Source organism: Ursus maritimus, unplaced genomic scaffold (assembly GCF_017311325.1).
Source record: "Ursus maritimus isolate PB19 unplaced genomic scaffold, ASM1731132v1 scaffold_22, whole genome shotgun sequence".
Taxonomy (NCBI): domain Eukaryota; kingdom Metazoa; phylum Chordata; class Mammalia; order Carnivora; family Ursidae; genus Ursus; species Ursus maritimus.
This window is the reverse complement of record NW_024424675.1, coordinates 1446595-1462791: the sequence shown is the minus strand read 5'-3', so window position 1 is coordinate 1462791 and position 16197 is coordinate 1446595. Positions and strand designations below refer to the sequence as shown.

Below are 16197 nucleotides of genomic sequence, written 5' to 3'. Positions count from 1 at the left end.
ATCAAAGATTAGTTGCCCAAAGAGCCGAGGGTCCATTTCTGGGTTCTCTATTCTGTTCCATTGGTCTATGTGTCTGTTTTTGTGCCAGTACCATGCTGTCTTTGTGATCATAGCTTTGTAGTACAGCTTGAAATCTGGTGACGTGATGCACCCAGGCTTTGTTTTTCCTTTTCAACAGTTCCTTGGAGATTCGGGGCCTTTCTGTTTCCACACAAATTTAAGGGCTGTTTGTTTCAGTTCTTTGAAAAATGTCATTGGTATTTTGATCGGGATAGCATTGAAAGTGTAGATTGCTCTGGGTAGCATAGACATTTTAACTATGTTAATTCTTCCGATCCATGAGCATGGAATATTTTTCCATCTTTTTGTGTCTTCTTCAATGTCTTTGAAGAGTGATTTGTAGTTTCTAGAATATAGATACTTCACGTCTCTGGCTAAGTTAATTCCAAGATAACATATTATTTTTGGTGCTATTGTACATGGAATGGATTCCCTAATTTCTCTTTCTTCAGTCTCATTGTTCATGCATAGAAATGCAAATGATTTCTGAGCATTGATTTTGTATCCCGCCACATTCCTGAATTGCTTTATAACTTCTAGTAGTTTGGGGTGGATTCTTTTGGGTTTTCCATATAAAGTATCATGTCATCTGCAAAGAGAGACATTTTGACTTCTTCTTTGCCGATTTGGATACCTTTGATCCCTTTTTGTTGTCTGATTGCTGTTGCAAGGACTTATAGTACTATGCTGAATAATAATGGCGAGAGTGGGCATCCTTGTCCTGTTCCCAACCTTAAGGGAAAGGCTTCCAGCTTTTCCCCATTGAGAATGATATTCGCTGTAGGCTTTTCATAGATGGTTTTTATAAAATTGAAGAATGTACCCTCTATCCCTACACTAAAGACTGGTATCCAAGATCTACAAAGAACTTCTCAAACTCAATACACAAGAAACAAATAAGCAAATCAAAAAATGGGCAGAAGATATGAACAGACACTTTTCCAATGATGACATACAAATGGCTAACAGACACATGAAAAAATGTTCAAAATCATTAGCCATCAGGGAAATTCAAATCAAAACCACACTGAGATACCACCTTACGCCAGTTAGAATGGCAAAAATAGACAAGGCAGGAAACAACAAATGTTGGAGAGGATGTGGAGAAAGGGGATCCCTCCTACATTGTTGGTAGGAATGCAAGTTGGTACAGCTGCTCTGGAAAACAGTGTGGAGGTCCCTTAAAAAGTTAAAAATTGAGCTACCCTATGATCCAGCAATTGCACTACTGGGTATTTACCCCAAGGATATAGATGTAGTGAAGAGAAGGGCCATATGCACCCCAATGTTCATAGCAGCATTGTCCACAATAGCTAAATTGTGGAAGGAGCCGATATGCCCTTCAACAGATGACTGGATTAAGAAGATGTGGTCTATATATACAATGGAATATTACTCAGCCATTAAAAAGAACGATTTCTCAACATCTGCTGCAACATGGACGGGACTGGAGGAGATAATGCTAAGCGAAATAAGTCAAGCAGAGAAAGACAATTATCATATGGTTTCACTCATTTATGGAACATAAGAAGTAGGAAGATCGGTAGGAGAAGAAAGGGAAGAAGAAAGGGGGGTAAACAGAAGGGGGAATGAACCATGAGAGACTATGGACTCTGGGAAACAAACTGAGGGCTTCAGAGGGGAGGGGGGTGGGGGGATGGGATAGGCTGGTGATGGGTATTAAGGAGGGCATGTATTGCATGGTGCACTGGGTGTTATACACAAGTAATGAATCATGAAACTTTACATCAAAAACCAGGGATGTACTGTATGGTGACTAACATAATAAAAAATATTATTAAAAAAAACAATACTCATTTATTATCTCATAGTATCTGTTGGTCAGACTTATCTGTGTCCTCTGTGCATGGTGTTTCCACGTTGCGTCAAAGTGTTGGACAAGACTGGGGACTCATCTGAGATGACTCATCTGAGACTCCAAGCTCATGTGGTAGTTGGCAGAAATCAGTTCCTGCAGTTGTAGGACTGAGGCTCTCAGCTGTTATAGGCTGCTGTCCTCTGCCAACATGGTTTTCCATTCAGCATGAACATTTGCTCTTTCAAGGCCAATAGACAAGTGTCTCTGCTGCCTCTTCTCTCTTTCTTCTAGATCATTTTTTTTTCAAAAAACCCCAGCTTTCATGAGGTATGATCCATATGCCATATAATATGCTCATTTAACATGTGCAGTTCAATGGCTTTTAGTATATTCACAAATTTGTGCATCCATCACCAGAATCAATCTTAGAACATTTTCATTACCACAAAAAGAAATGAACACTCCTTAGGTATCACCCTCCAGTTCCCAATATCCCTCTGAGCCAGCCCTAACAGCAATTAACTTTCTGTCTGTAGAGATTTGCCTACTCTGGATGTTTCACATAAATGGAATCATACAATATTAAGGACTTAGCATTTTTCACTTAACCTAATGCTTCCAGGATTCATTCATGCTATAGCATGTGATCAACACCTCATTCCTTTTTATTGCTTGATAATATTCTATTGTGTGGATATACCACATTATATTTTATCCATTCATTTCTTGATGGATATATGGGTTGTTTCTACTTTTCATCAGTCATGAGTAATGGTGCTCTATATACATTTTTGTGTGGACATAATTTTTCTCTTGCGTATATTTCCTAGGAGTAGTATGGCTGGAATGTATGTTAATTCTATTCTTTAATTATTTGAAGAACTGCCAGACTGCTTTCCAAAGTGGTTACACCACTTTACATTCCCACTAGCAGTGTATGAGGATTCCAATTTCTCTACATGCTTGCCAAAACTTGAAATAATCCATCTTTTTTATTCTAGTCATCCCAGTGGTATGAAGTGATAGCTCATTGCAGCTTTGAGTTGCATTTTCCCAATGGCTAATAAAGCTGAACATTTCATTTGTTTATTGGACATTTGCATATCTTCTTTGAAGAAATGTCTATTCAGATATTTTGCCCATCTTTTAATGGGTCATTTGTCTTTTTATTATTGAGTTTAGTAGGTTTTTTAAACATAGTCCAGATTCAGATCTCTTAAGTCATAGATGATTTTCAAAATTTTTCTGCCATCATGTGGATTGTCTTTTCACTTTCTTGATAGTGTCTCTTGAAACAGAAAAGTTTTTCATTTTGATTAAGTCCTTTTATCTATTTTTAATTTGGGTGCTTGTGCTTTTGATATCATGCTTCAGAAAGCATTGCCTAATCAAAGGTCACAAATATTTACACCTGTTTTCTTTTAAGGGTTTTATTGTTTTAGTTTTTACATTTGGGTCTTCAATCCATTTTGAGTTAATTTTTGTATATGGTGTGTGGCAGGAGTCCAACTTCTTTCTTCATGTGGATACTGAGTTGCCCCTGCACTACTTGTTTAAAACTCTTCTTTTCCTATTGGATTATCTTGGGTCCTATGTCAAAACTCAGTAACTGTAAAAAATGAGTGTTTACTCCAGGACTCTCAGTTCCATTCCATTGAGCTGTATGTCTATCCTTATGCCAGGACCACATTGTTAGGATTATTGCAGCTTTGGGGTAAAATTTGAGATTAGAAAATGTCAGTTCTCCATCTTTGTCTTTTTGTTTGTTTGTTTGCAAGATTTTTTGGGCCAGTTTGGTTTTCTGATATTTTATGAGTAATGGGTCCATGGAGCTCTTTATTCTACCATCCTGAAAGTGAAACTCCTCTCTAAACCTTCTCTTAAAGGACTCATTTGATTAGGTCAGCTCTACCCAGGATAATGTACCTTTCTATTATCTTAAATATCTCTGATTAGGGATCTTAATTACTTCTGCAAAATGCCTTCCTCTTTGCCATATAACCCAACCTCTTTACAGGATTGGTATCCCATTATATTTACATGTCCTACCCACAGTCAATGGGAGGGGATTATACAGGGTGTATGTACCAGGGGATATATCTTGGGGATCATCTTAGAGTTCTGCTTACCAGAGTTTCTTATGACTTTTTTTATCTTAATCCTTATTTTGTCATTTAGTAAGATTGATGCTCTAATTTTCTTTTTGCTTTATATTTGCTTAAATATTTTTCTATCCTTTTATTTTTATCTTTTCTGTGTCTTTTTTGTCTTAAGTGTATCTTTTGTAGAGATACCATGCTGTGGGTCCTTTTTAAAAATCCAATCTGCGAATTTTGACATTTTATTTAGTGAGCTACTTTTATTACTATTATACTACATATCTTCTCTGATATTTTCAATACTTGCCATTTACTGTATTTTCTCATTTTATGCTTTTGCCCTCCTAATCTGCTTTTCAATGGATAAATTGAAGTTTCTCCTGATGGTTCCATTCTGTTTTTATTCTTGTGGTTATTGCTCATTTAGCTTCAAGGCCATTTTCATGCTTATTTACCCCTCTGGCTCCCAGTTCCAGCCAAGCTGGTGAACTACCATAGGCTGCTGACTCCCTCCTAGGATCCATGCTAGAAAGATTACAGAAATGAGAAAAACTTAGATTCTAGTAAATTAGCAAAGCGTAAGAAAACAAAAACCATGTGGGACTCCTGGGGTGACTGGAGGCTATAGGTTTACTCATGTTTTGTGCTGATTATTATTTACCTTTCCACCACAGAAATTGGCAGCAACCTCCAAAGTCACAAGTACCAGGGACCTGGGTTAAGAACATGGCAAGATTCCTTTCAGAAAGAGGAGTTGGTGAAAAACAGTGGGGTCAAGGGTCTACTTTCAGGCAGTTACGTAGCCTACACCAAATCTCCTGGTGTGGTGGTGTAATGGATTCCTGGTGGGAATATTGGCTTGGGGTGAATGCATTTTGCATGTAGGATGTTGCAAATGCAATGGAGAATCTTGAAACGGGGAGATTATTCTGGATTAAATGTGTAGGCCTATTGTAACCACAAAGGTCCTTATAAATGGGGAATGCAGGAGGCTCAGAATCAGAGTCAGAGACAGAGATGTGAAAATGGAAGCAGCAGAGGAGAGAGAGAGAGAGAGGGAACTTGATGTGGAGAGAGAAAGAGGTAGATATAGAGAGAGAGATTTGAAGAGGCTTCGTGGAAGAAGCGGCACTGACCAAGGGATTTAGGCAGCCTCTGGAAGCCAGAAAAGAAAAAGAAATGCATTTCCTTGTAGAGTCTCCAGAAAGAATGCAGCCCTGCCTGTACTTTGATTTCAGCCCAGTGAAAGTTGTTCTGGACTTCTGACCTCCAGACGTGTAAGATAATAAATCTGTGTTGTTTGTTGTAAGCTGCTCAGTTTGTGGTAACTTGTTACAGCAGCAATAGAAAACCAAAACAAGTGGATTGTGTTTTAGGGTGCCTGCCTCCTCTCAAGGTTGCCTCATCGGAATGTAAGGGTGAATCCCTCACTGCATGCATCGCTTGGCGGGGTGCCAGCAAAGGAGGTGATTGATGAAGCCTCCAGGGTACCTGGGCCTTTAAACTCTGGGATGCATCACCTCTCTCCTCCTTAAATTCAGCCAATTTAGAGTCTTAATCCAGGTCATAATTTCAGACAGAGCAGCTGGTATATCTCAGGGGAATGTGGACTTGCTGGCCAAAATAACTAAATATCTGAGGAGTACAATTATTAATCTAACCCATACAAAATCACTATTTTTATAGATGAGTACTAGTGAAATTTTAGCAATTCCCTGTGGTTCGACTTAATACTCTAAATAAAAGTGATCAAACCATAGCCTGTGGACCAAATCTAGCTCATAGCATGTTTTTATAAATAATTTTATTGAAGCAGAAATACTCATTCATTTACTGGAACAGAGGCATATTGCCTATGGTGGCTTTCATGCTCTAATGGTTCAGCTGAGAAGTTCTTAGAGACCTCATGGCCTGCCAAGCATAAAATATTTTCTATTTGCCTCTTCTCTTTACAGAAAAAGTTTGCTGAACCCTTCTCTATAATATACCTTCTGAAGCAGAATTATCAGAAAAGATTGCTGAAAAATTTAAAACAAGAAAGATAAAATGTTTAAGAAGGTAAAGAAAGGTTTTCATAATCTGAAAAAAAATAGACATTTATTTTAAAAAAAGAAAAAAAAAGAACTACATGGAAATACTAGATATAAAAAACCCAAGGGGTGAATAGGTATAGCAGAGAAATGGATAGAGTATTAATGGATAGAGAGGAGTGAATCACGAGGTAGACAAGCTGGCTGGGAAATGCTCTCAGAAGGCAGCAGGAGAGGACAAGATAAGAAAGAGAAAAATGAACTGATGTAAAGGAGAAAAGTAGAAGTGCCAACGTCTGCACAAGTGGGAACACACTAGCAATACTGCTTTAATTGGGTGAATTTTAGTGCACTAGTCAGCTCTTGGCAAAGAAATGCTGCATACTAATTCATTCCTTACCCTCCTAGCTAACCCAAACAAGCATCCATTATCTGGTGCATGGGTCTGAAGGCTGATTGTAGTTTGGCTAACTGTTGTCTGCCTATTCACAGTGTTGCCTGAGGCACTCACTTGGGCCTGTCTTTTCTTTTTTTTTTTTTAAGATTTTATTTATTCATTCGACAGAGATAGAGACATCCAGTGAGAGAGGGAACACAAGGAGGGGGAGTTGGAGAGGAAGAAGCAGGCTCATAGCGGAGGAGGCTGATGTGGGGCTCGATCCCATAACGCCGGGACCACGCCCTGAGCCGAAGGCAGACGCCCAACCTCTGTGCCACCCAGGCGCCCCTGGGCCTGTCTTTTCTAATAGCAAGCCCCACAGATACTCCCCTTATGCCCCACCAGGACAATGTGGCTGGACTGGTCTTTGTGGATTAATTATAATAGCAGGATGCACCTCAGCAAAACCATCAGGGAACTCTGGAGAACAAGATTTATTTACTCACAAGTCCTGGTGGGTACATGGTACACCTCACCTTGTACCGTGAGTTCTCAGAGAGAGAGAGAGAGAGAGAGCACAGACCTGGGGCTCCACCTTTATTAGAGCCTGAGTGTGGGGTATCCAGGGTTTCATGGGTTTACTCTTTATCAGCGAATTTAAAGCATAAGAGCCAGAGGTGGAGGGGCACCTGGCTGGCTCAGTTGGAAGAGCATGTGACTCTTGATCTCAAGGTCGTGAGTTTGAGCCCCATGTTGGGTGTATAGGTTACTTAAATAAATTTAAAAAAACCTTTAAAAAAAAGAGCAGAAGGTGGAGCATTGGAAGGGAGAAGCAGGGTCACTCACATGCTCAGGTGTCTAGGTCACCCAGGGCTTTCTGAGAAAGGGACCTTCATGGCTGGGGCAGCCTGCTTCCTTATTTAGTTGTTTGCTAGTAGTTGTGTCCCACAGCTGGCAATGTTTGTTTGAGGTAGATGTCTTTGAAATGGATGCCTTGGAAGTCAATAGCTCAATATAGGCACTTACATTACAATCCATAAGCTTTACTTCGGGTACTTACACTACACTGGTCTAGGAGGCGTGCTGGTATGGCTTCACTTTAGGTTGATGCAGCTGGGCTCACTTTCAGGTGGTTTCAGAACACTGTTCTGGGGCTCAGACTAGGTGTTCCTACACAGCAGGTTCTCAGACTACATCCTAGGGCACCCCCTTACCTTGGAAAATCACCTGAGGACAAGTGGACAAATGCAGTATGTCTTCACATCTCACCATAATCCTGACACATGGTCACTTTTGCCTCTACTGCCCAGGCCTAAGTCAGCCATATGCTCAAACCCATCACATGGGTGGAGAAATATATTCCATCCACTGTAGGGGAGGCCCTGAGAAGTCACTGCAAAGGGTGCAGATGAAATATTCTTAAACAGGAAGGCTTGGAGGACTGCAACAATGACTCAGTCTGTAACACTTGGTTATATAATGCTGAATGTAAAAACCTAAGTTCCAGGAGTCTTACATACACTGCAGTAGACGTCCTTTTATAGAATACAAAGCCAAGCAAAACTGAGCATGTCAGGTGTGCAGACACTGGTGATTAAACTCTTGAGTAAAGGCAGGGATGATATGGGGTGTCCAGGATAATAAAGGAGCACATATTGTCAGATATTGATAATATTCTGCTCTTGGTTTAGGTGATAGATTGTGGGCTGTTCGTTGTCCTATACAGCCACACATGGACAAATGCCAGGTGTGTCATGAACAAAGGAAAGGATGACGTTTAAGCAAACTCTGGGCAACTAGGCTTCATAAGAAAAGGAAAAGATACGCAAACAAAAACTCAAATGCACCATACAGTCAGAGAAAATCAAACAGAGGTTTTGAACTTGACGATTAATTAGGAAAGGGCTAAGGGGCAGTTTATGGAGTTACTCTAGCAGTGCCGGCTCAGTGGGCCCTGGGGTGGTGGGGCTCCTTGCTCCAAAGACCTTCTGAAGTGGGCTCACTGTCTACTGGGTGTATCTTTGGGGTTGTTCCTTAATGATCTGCTTGGCCTGAGGAGCAATGAATGACTCTTGCAGGAGTAGCTGGAAGTAAGTGGGAGTAGCTGGGAATAGACAAGAGTAGCTGGGAATAGGTGGGAATAGGTGGGAGTAGGTGAGAGTAGGGGGAGTAGCTAGGAATAGAGGGGAGTAGCTGGGAATAAGTGAGGGTAGGCAGGGGTAGCTGGGAGTAGGTAGGAGTGGCTAGGAATAGGTGGGAGAGGCACTTTGGATTTGGGTGGAGGCAGTGACATTTGTATTGAGACTTGCAGGTGGCTGAGGCTCTGGGTGGAGGTGAGAAAACATCAAGCCCTGGTAAGAAGGCTGGGCCTGGTTAAGGAGGCAGGGTGCTGCTTGAACCTTGGTGAGGTGGGAGAGGCTAGTAGAGATATGGTTGAAGACATGGGTGTACACAATCAAAGTGTGATAAGGATGCCTTTGGATTTTTTAATAAACAATTTTGTTTATGAAGAATAGGATCAAATATAGTGTTTTGCCTCCTGGTTCACATATACATTGATACCCAAGAGGCACAAATGCAGTACACTGGTTCTCAGACATGGCTACACATTGGAATCTGGGATGGCTTCCTCATCACTGGGCCCTCTCCCAAGATTGATTTTATTGGTGGGAATGGCCTAGGTACTTCTTAAAACTCCCCAGGTGCTTTTAACATGAAGCAAAATCATTTATATCAAAATCATTAATACACTATTAATACATGGTTAACAGTTGGGCAATATATACTAAATTTAAATATAGGTAAAATTTTGCATTAATTTTCCCATTTAGTCTTTTATTATATGGAAATACCTGTGTAATTTCCCAAAGATACTGGAAAAGTATTGTCCACTACAGTACTGTTTGTAACAGCTGTAATGGGAAACAAACAAAACATCCGTGAATAGGCAGTTAAAATACACCTGGTGTATTCACCTGTTTTACTACCTGCCAGGCAGACTTATTCCAGCATATTGTTTCCTATACATTGCCACTTCTCGTGGTCACAATGTTTTGGCCCTGGGACCAATGCCCACCTCTCGGCCCCTCCAGGAACTTGCTGGACATCGATTTGGGATTTTCACAGAGAAGCAGAATCTCTGAGAGCTCAGGGGGTGCATACGCCCCCTCCCACTAAGGCAAAGTCTCGGCCATCAGGTTGGCTGGGTGATCCTCACCCTGGCAGAACAGCAGAGGGAAGTGCTCTTGGCCAAAACAGAGCGGGTCCAGAGGCCAGGCATTTAAGAAGTGGGGGTCACTGCACAGATGGGCAGGAGACCTGTGGGTAGTCTCCACAGCTCGCCTGCTGTGTGTGAGCTGTCTGCACCAAAGGACAGTGGCTGTGTCACAGGTGCGAGATTACGTCACAAAGTGTGCCTGCCTACAGGGGCATGAACAGAGCAGAGATCAGGAGTGAGGGAGGCCCCTGACCAAGCTTAGGCACAAACTGAGTGCTAGCGACCCAGGAGAACCACAGGCTGGGGCGTGGGCCACAGCCAACTGCACAAGGAAGAGGGAGCAGCCAGTGGGTACGGCAGGTTGGAAAGCCCCCAGAGAGCCAGAGCCAGGAAAACTTGGGGCAGAACACTTTTCACAGTCACATCATACAGGCCTAAGGTGCAGAAACAGGAGTGGGTGGTGAGGTGACCAGGGTAGGTCCTTGCAGACCTGGGTCTAAGTGTTCTCCCTGGAATTGCAGACCACACCCGGGCGATGGAAGGGAGAAGGCTGATAGCAGGGACTCTTTAACTGGTTTCTTGTGGGTTGATTTTCTTGGAGACAGGGGTACCCCTAAAGGGTGAACCTAATGGCTCTTTCTTAAATCCAGCTGTTTTAGATCTTTGAACCTGCAGCCATCCCACTCCACCTGCAGCTCCAGCCATGGGAAGACGAGGGGGCTCACTTGTGTCCCTGGACGTAGGGACCATGACTAGATCCTGGGGGTCCTGCTTGCTCCTGCTCACCATTTTGGTGGCCCTGGTGGCCAGCACAGACCCAGGCAAGAATAAGGTCAAGGTGTTGAGGGAATTAAAAGTGATCAATGCTTCAAATGCCAACGTGAAGCAGTGTCTGTGGTTTGCCATGCAAGAATACAACAAAGAGAGTGAGGACAAGTACCTCTTCCAGGTGGTCAAGACAGTACAAGTCCAGCTTCAGGTAAAGGTGTTCCCTTCCACTATGCATGTGTGCCTATGGTGGCACAGAGTGAAGTCGGACTGAAAGAGTGGGCATGGGAGAAAAACAATGGTATACAAAAGTTCTAAATATGTGAGTGATTAAGTACTTACACATTAGCATGTCACTGTGACATCACTGCACTTTCTATATCTATATCATCTATATCTATATCTAAATTTGTATCTATATCGATATATATGCTTGCACTGTTGTTCTAAGTACTTTATGTGTACTAACTCACGTAAATTCCAAACTGCAAATCAGATGTTCATGATTTGTGTTTGCTAGGGTTGGGAGATAAATTGAGTGCCACGAATATTTTGCAATAATGTTGCCATGGGCAACATTTCAATCTAGCCACATAACTTAGATTGTGGGGTTGAAAAGAGATATGTGGCCTATCTGATGTGTAAGTAATAAAGTCTCTCCTCCTATAGTCTATAATTCTTTGACTCCAACATTTGTTTAGTGGAAGTAGAGACATTCTGACTCTATGTTCATAAAATGTATCCCTCCTCACAGGGTCATGCATGGCCCAATGATAGGAAGCATCGCTTAGTTGGAATCCATTGAGAATGATGCTCCCTAGAGCTTGCAACATGTGGCCCTGCGTGCCATGGTTAAGAAAAAGCCCCCAGAGCTGGGGCTGAACTGACTGTACCATCCTCAGTCTGCAATTTGGTGGTATGACTTGTAATTCCACCATGAAACTTGTGGGAGTGAATTGTAAAGGTACTCAGCAGAGAGGTCTTTGTTGCAGAGTTTACTTCAGTTTTTATATTCTCCATATGGCATGTCCATTTGCAAGAGCTGAGGCAGTGTACATATTGGCACTTATGACCCTGTCCCTTTGGGACGTTGTGAGCCAACAGCCCATATTTCCAGTATATCGTGCTGATGGAGCTCTGTTTATTGACTGGTACACTGCACAGTCTACCCGGAGAACTCCTGGAGCCCTTTGAAATAGAGAAATGGATTCTGGCTCTTGTCACTTCCCCAGATCCCTTTGCAGTTGTCTTTCTTTGGTACCCAAGTAGCACACATATTCAGCAAGTTTCTCCCAAGCCAGTTCTATGCTAGCTGCTGTAGATGGGGTGGTGAGATGGACAGAAATAATCACACTCCTAGGGAGTCAGCAGTCTAATCAGAAAGAAACAGTGCTAAACCCGGAATGAGAGCTGGGGCATCTGACCTAGTGGCATGGTACCTAGGGGTCTGGAGGTCAGGGGAAGGCTTCCTCGGATAGGCTTTCACCTGAGGAGCCTGTAAATGTCCTACAGCACTGGCCTCACCCTCACCAATTAAAAGAGGATCTCTCGGTGGGACCCAGGTCTCAGTAGGTATTAAAACCTACCAGGTGATCCCAATATGCCATCAAGGCTGAGAACCACCTCTCTAGGGAGTGATATTTGTGCTAAACCTGAGGGCAGACTAGGAGGGAATCAGGTGAAGGATGCTGATGCGAAGTGTTTTCATTTAGGTTTCCCACAGCAGATCCTAGTGCTAGAATTCAAGTGCCAGTAGTTTATTTGGGAGGCCATCCCAGTAAGCACCAGGAGACTGGAGGAGAAGGGAGAGAGGGCAGGAAAGTGGCCAGTACAGCATGAGTTACTGTGCAGGTGACCACCATGGGCCTCCCTGGGGCCTTGGGAGAAGATGCAAAGACTGCCTCAGAGTTTGGCTACCCTGCAGGAGGGAAGCTCAGTTGCTTACTCATCAACTCCCATCCATTGTTGGTTAAGAGCTGCTCTTGGCTCCGGCTGGTCAGGAAACCTCTAGGCAGGGAGTCCCAGGAAGTGGCAGTGTGTTTGGGAAAAGCAAAGGACACGCACCACTCACAGCATCTGCTGTAGGAGGGGAGCCAGGAGGACTCGGGGGCTGCGCGTGGTTTGGGAAGAGCAGTCAGGCATAACTGGCTGCCACTGGAGAGGAACATGGCCCATTTAGCAACTCAAAAGAGCCAGTGTGACTGGCCAGAGAGGTGGGCAGGGACCAAACCACTCAGGGCCTTGAAAGTCATGGGCAAAACCTTTAATTTCATCTTAGGAGGGCTGAGAAGCCACATAAACATTAGGTCAGGGAGGTCTTGGCATCCATGTGATCAGATTGGGGTTTTAAAACGGTCACTGGTCAAGTTATTTTTAGAAAGGATTGTGAGGGTTCCGTGAAGGTGTCCATGTAACCGATGGCCTTTAGCTTCCCTCAGGCCAGGTTTGCGTTTCCCTGGAAATCAGCGCCTAGCAGCCCTTTGCCGCCCCTCTGGCTGGTTGAGCAGAGAGGGCAGAAATGTGGAAGGGGTGTATCATGGTGGTTAGGGATGCAAGCTTAGTGCTGGGCTCCTCTGTTGGAGCCCTGGGTCTTGCGGGCTAGATGGATGGTCACTTAGTTCCTCTGCCCAGTTTCCCTACTGAAAACAGAGGAAGTGACAGCCTCACAGCGTGGGTTGGTATGCAGGCTGAGTCATTGTGTGCCAAGCTCCAGGAACAGTGTCAGGCAGAGAACAAGCATGTGGTGAGCTTTACCAAGTATCAGGACTGAAACAAAGTCCTGTGGGTGTTTGTGTTTGCTTCCATGGTATTTTCGAGGTACCCAACTTAACTCTCAAACCCAAGGGGCAGCTCTGCCGGTCTCTCCTTGATGTCAACTAACCAGCAGGCCAGGGTCACCTTGTTAATTCTTTGGAATGTAGTTAAAATGTAATACAATTTTATTAAAGTCTTGAAGTTAGCAATGAGGAAAGACACCCCTTTGGTCTCCTGCTGTAATTTGTTAAACCCAGACGAAAGCTGATTTATATGAACATCATGAGTGGCCTTAACAGCACTGAGCCATTAATGAGCTCAGAAACTACTGATGCCTTGCTGTAGACCAACTGCTTCTCTGCTTACTAAACACTCAACAGAGAGCAGCCAGACCAACTCCAGCGAGCATGGCCCCTTTAAGGACTGCTTGCTAAGGTGGTGGAGAAGCCCTCCAAAGCAGGAAATGTCACTCAGATAACAGACTCTGAAGGGGGGTGTGGGAAAGGAATCAAGGAGGAGCACCCAATGTGGCTGCAGGCCCTGTGCTCTCTTCTGGCCTGTGGGAACCTGTAATATCTCGGGCCCAGGAGAGCTGATGGTTCTGGTGACCTCATCCTTCTCCCTGATCCTTCATGGAGCATGCGGCACGCCCTCGACTTTGGGACAGAAAACGGAATTAGAAGGTCTCACCTTCATTGGGACCCCACACTAGAAAGGAGACTTTTCCCTGAGGATACAAGTCTAGGTAGCAAGTTCCAGTGTCCAAATGGTATCAGTATACAGAGGAATCCAGGCCTTCCTCTAAAGGTATGTTGGAGAGAGGGCATAGAGAGTAGGCAATAGGGAGAGGATGAGGGGGAGAGTGTTTTTTACTTTTGGGGGTTTTTTGGGCTAAAATTTTAAAAAAGTAAAATAAAAATCTTTTGAATAAAATTGCACAATTGCTAACTGACAGGTTACAGATCGTTTGGAATACTTTATTGATGTTGAAATTGGTCGCAGCAACTGCAGAAAGTTTTCAAACAGTACTGAAAACTGTGCCATTCAAGAGAACTCTAAACTGGAAAAGGTGGGTGACCAACATTCTGTGATGATCTTGGCTGCTCTGAGCCCCAGACAGAAGAACTCAGGGTACCTGTACCCTCTCTCTGAGGTCTTGATCACTCTCACTCCCAAAGCTTTGCCCCAAAGGTGGGCTTTGGTGCAGAGGATAGAGAGCAAGGAATGTGATGAACCCCTCTGTCTTTCCCCCACCCCACATCCTAAGGGCAGAATGCTGTCAGGGTCACTCTTACTGCAAGGGCTTCATCCACTCTGGCCCTTGGTGCAGGAAAACTTGATAACACATATTCATTGAAAGTCTGTCCTCTTGGACCCAGATGAGCAACCCAGCCATTGCTGGCCCCAGAGTTGCTCATCCTTGTGAAGGCACAAAAAGAAATTCATTCATCTATTCAGCTATGCAGAAAAGGTTACTATTCACCAGGTGGTAGTTTGGGTACTGGAGATTAAGCAGTGACTAGGCCAGACAGTGTCCCTCCCTCCCCTGACTTATAGTTGATTTTTCCAGGCTCAGTCATGATTCCTGGGAAGGTCATGGAAGAGCAAAAAGACCCCCCCCCACACACACACAAACACACACACATGTTCCATGACCTCATCCCAAACCTACTCCATCAGAATTTCCAGGTGCAGACACCCCACACATTTCGTGTCACTGGAAAAGTCTGGGAAACACTGGGTTATGGATAGCAATTGTTTAATAAACAAATGCCTTTAATTTGATAGGTTTTTTGGGGGGGGATTTTTGTTCTCAGTAAGTTTGAGTTATGATTTATTTCTCTGTTAAATTTTGGTTTCAGGATTTTTCTGGTCTGGTATAATGAGAATGAGGACTTACCATCTTTTTTTTTTTTTTTTTTTGGTATGTTCTGGATCAATTTAGGGACCACAGGAGCTTTGGGTTCCCAACGTTTGGTGTAATTAGCCTATAAAACCCTCTTGATTTGGTGTTTTTTTGTGTGGGTTTCTGGGGAAAAAGACTTGCATAATCCTCCTTTGCATGCGTTCAATACTCAGCAGAGACCAGGCTTCCTTTTCTCTGACTCCTAATAGCTCCTGGGAGCACCTCAATGTTTCCAATTATTTAAGATGCTCTTAGCTGTTTTTCCAGGACTGCTATCTATGTATCATCTATCTATCTATCTATTTATCTATCTATCTATCTATCTATCTATCCATCCACCTATCACACAGACAGGATATTTCATTTGCCATTTCTATGGTATTTTGAAATGGAGAGAAGGGCTCTTTGGAATAAAAGATGGTAGGCCCTAGAGCCCTCTGAATTGCTCTTGTTATTAGAATGAAAGGTGTTATTAGACTTGTCATTAGAACAAAAGACATCATTTAATTATTAAGATAACATACATTATGAATTGACTTATTTACATTGTAGAAAATATTAGAGATAATTAAAAACAAAATCAGGTTTACATCTGATCTCCCAGCAAAACATGATGATTGTTAGTATTTGCTGTCTACCCCTCATTCTTATGGGAACAGAGACCCCTCCAGGTATCTGCTGATGGCTGCAAAGGTCTAGCAGATTCCTAGGAGCGTTCACTGATGGCTGATGACCCATCCTCCAGCATATTCCTAAGCTGACACCTAGCAACAGGACATTTCCCCCCTCTTTTTGGCATTACTGATTTTGTTGTGGTTGTGGTCTTTTTCAGAAAGTAATGTGCAGTTTTTTTATTGGAGCACTCCCCTGGAATGGTGAATTCATGGTGATAAAGAAGCAGTGTGCAGATGCTTAGGGGGTTCTGGAGCACCCCCACCACCACCATCTCTACCTTTTTCTGTGAAGAGATAAATGGCACATGCTGTGTTACCAATGTGGTTTCCTCATGCACACCTCTCTGCTTATTTTGTTTCCTAGTTTCTTATTAGGGGGTGACAAAAGATGGGTATATCCAATTCTTTTTTCTTTTTCTTTTTTTGGCCTCAGGGGAAGCCCCTTGACTTTGGCCAACTTGACCCACCACCAGGAATACGTTTGTCCCTGA

At 43.2% G+C, this 16197-nt stretch overlaps 1 protein-coding gene across 1 annotated transcript; it reads left to right on the top strand.

Moving 5' to 3' along the window:
* The first annotated feature begins 10352 nt into the window (after positions 1 to 10352).
* Positions 10353 to 15948, top strand: CST8 (cystatin 8). Its single transcript, XM_008707122.1, has 3 exons — positions 10353 to 10583; positions 14082 to 14195; positions 15865 to 15948. Exons 1-3 carry the CDS (start codon positions 10353 to 10355, stop codon positions 15946 to 15948), a joined length of 429 nt encoding a protein of 142 aa, XP_008705344.1.
* Positions 15949 to 16197: the final 249 nt, after the last annotated feature.

What these genes read in the sequence shown, in the direction of transcription:
- CST8 (XM_008707122.1), top strand. Translation starts at nt 10,353, where the DNA reads ATGACTAGATCCTGGGGGTCCTGCTTGCTCCTGCTCACCATTTTGGTG. An exon ending in CAGTACAAGTCCAGCTTCAG is followed by an intron (nt 10,584 to 14,081) that starts GTAAAGGTGTTC and finishes GCTAACTGACAG; the next exon opens with GTTACAGATCGTTTGGAATA. An exon ending in AGAACTCTAAACTGGAAAAG is followed by an intron (nt 14,196 to 15,864) that starts GTGGGTGACCAA and finishes GGTCTTTTTCAG; the next exon opens with AAAGTAATGTGCAGTTTTTT.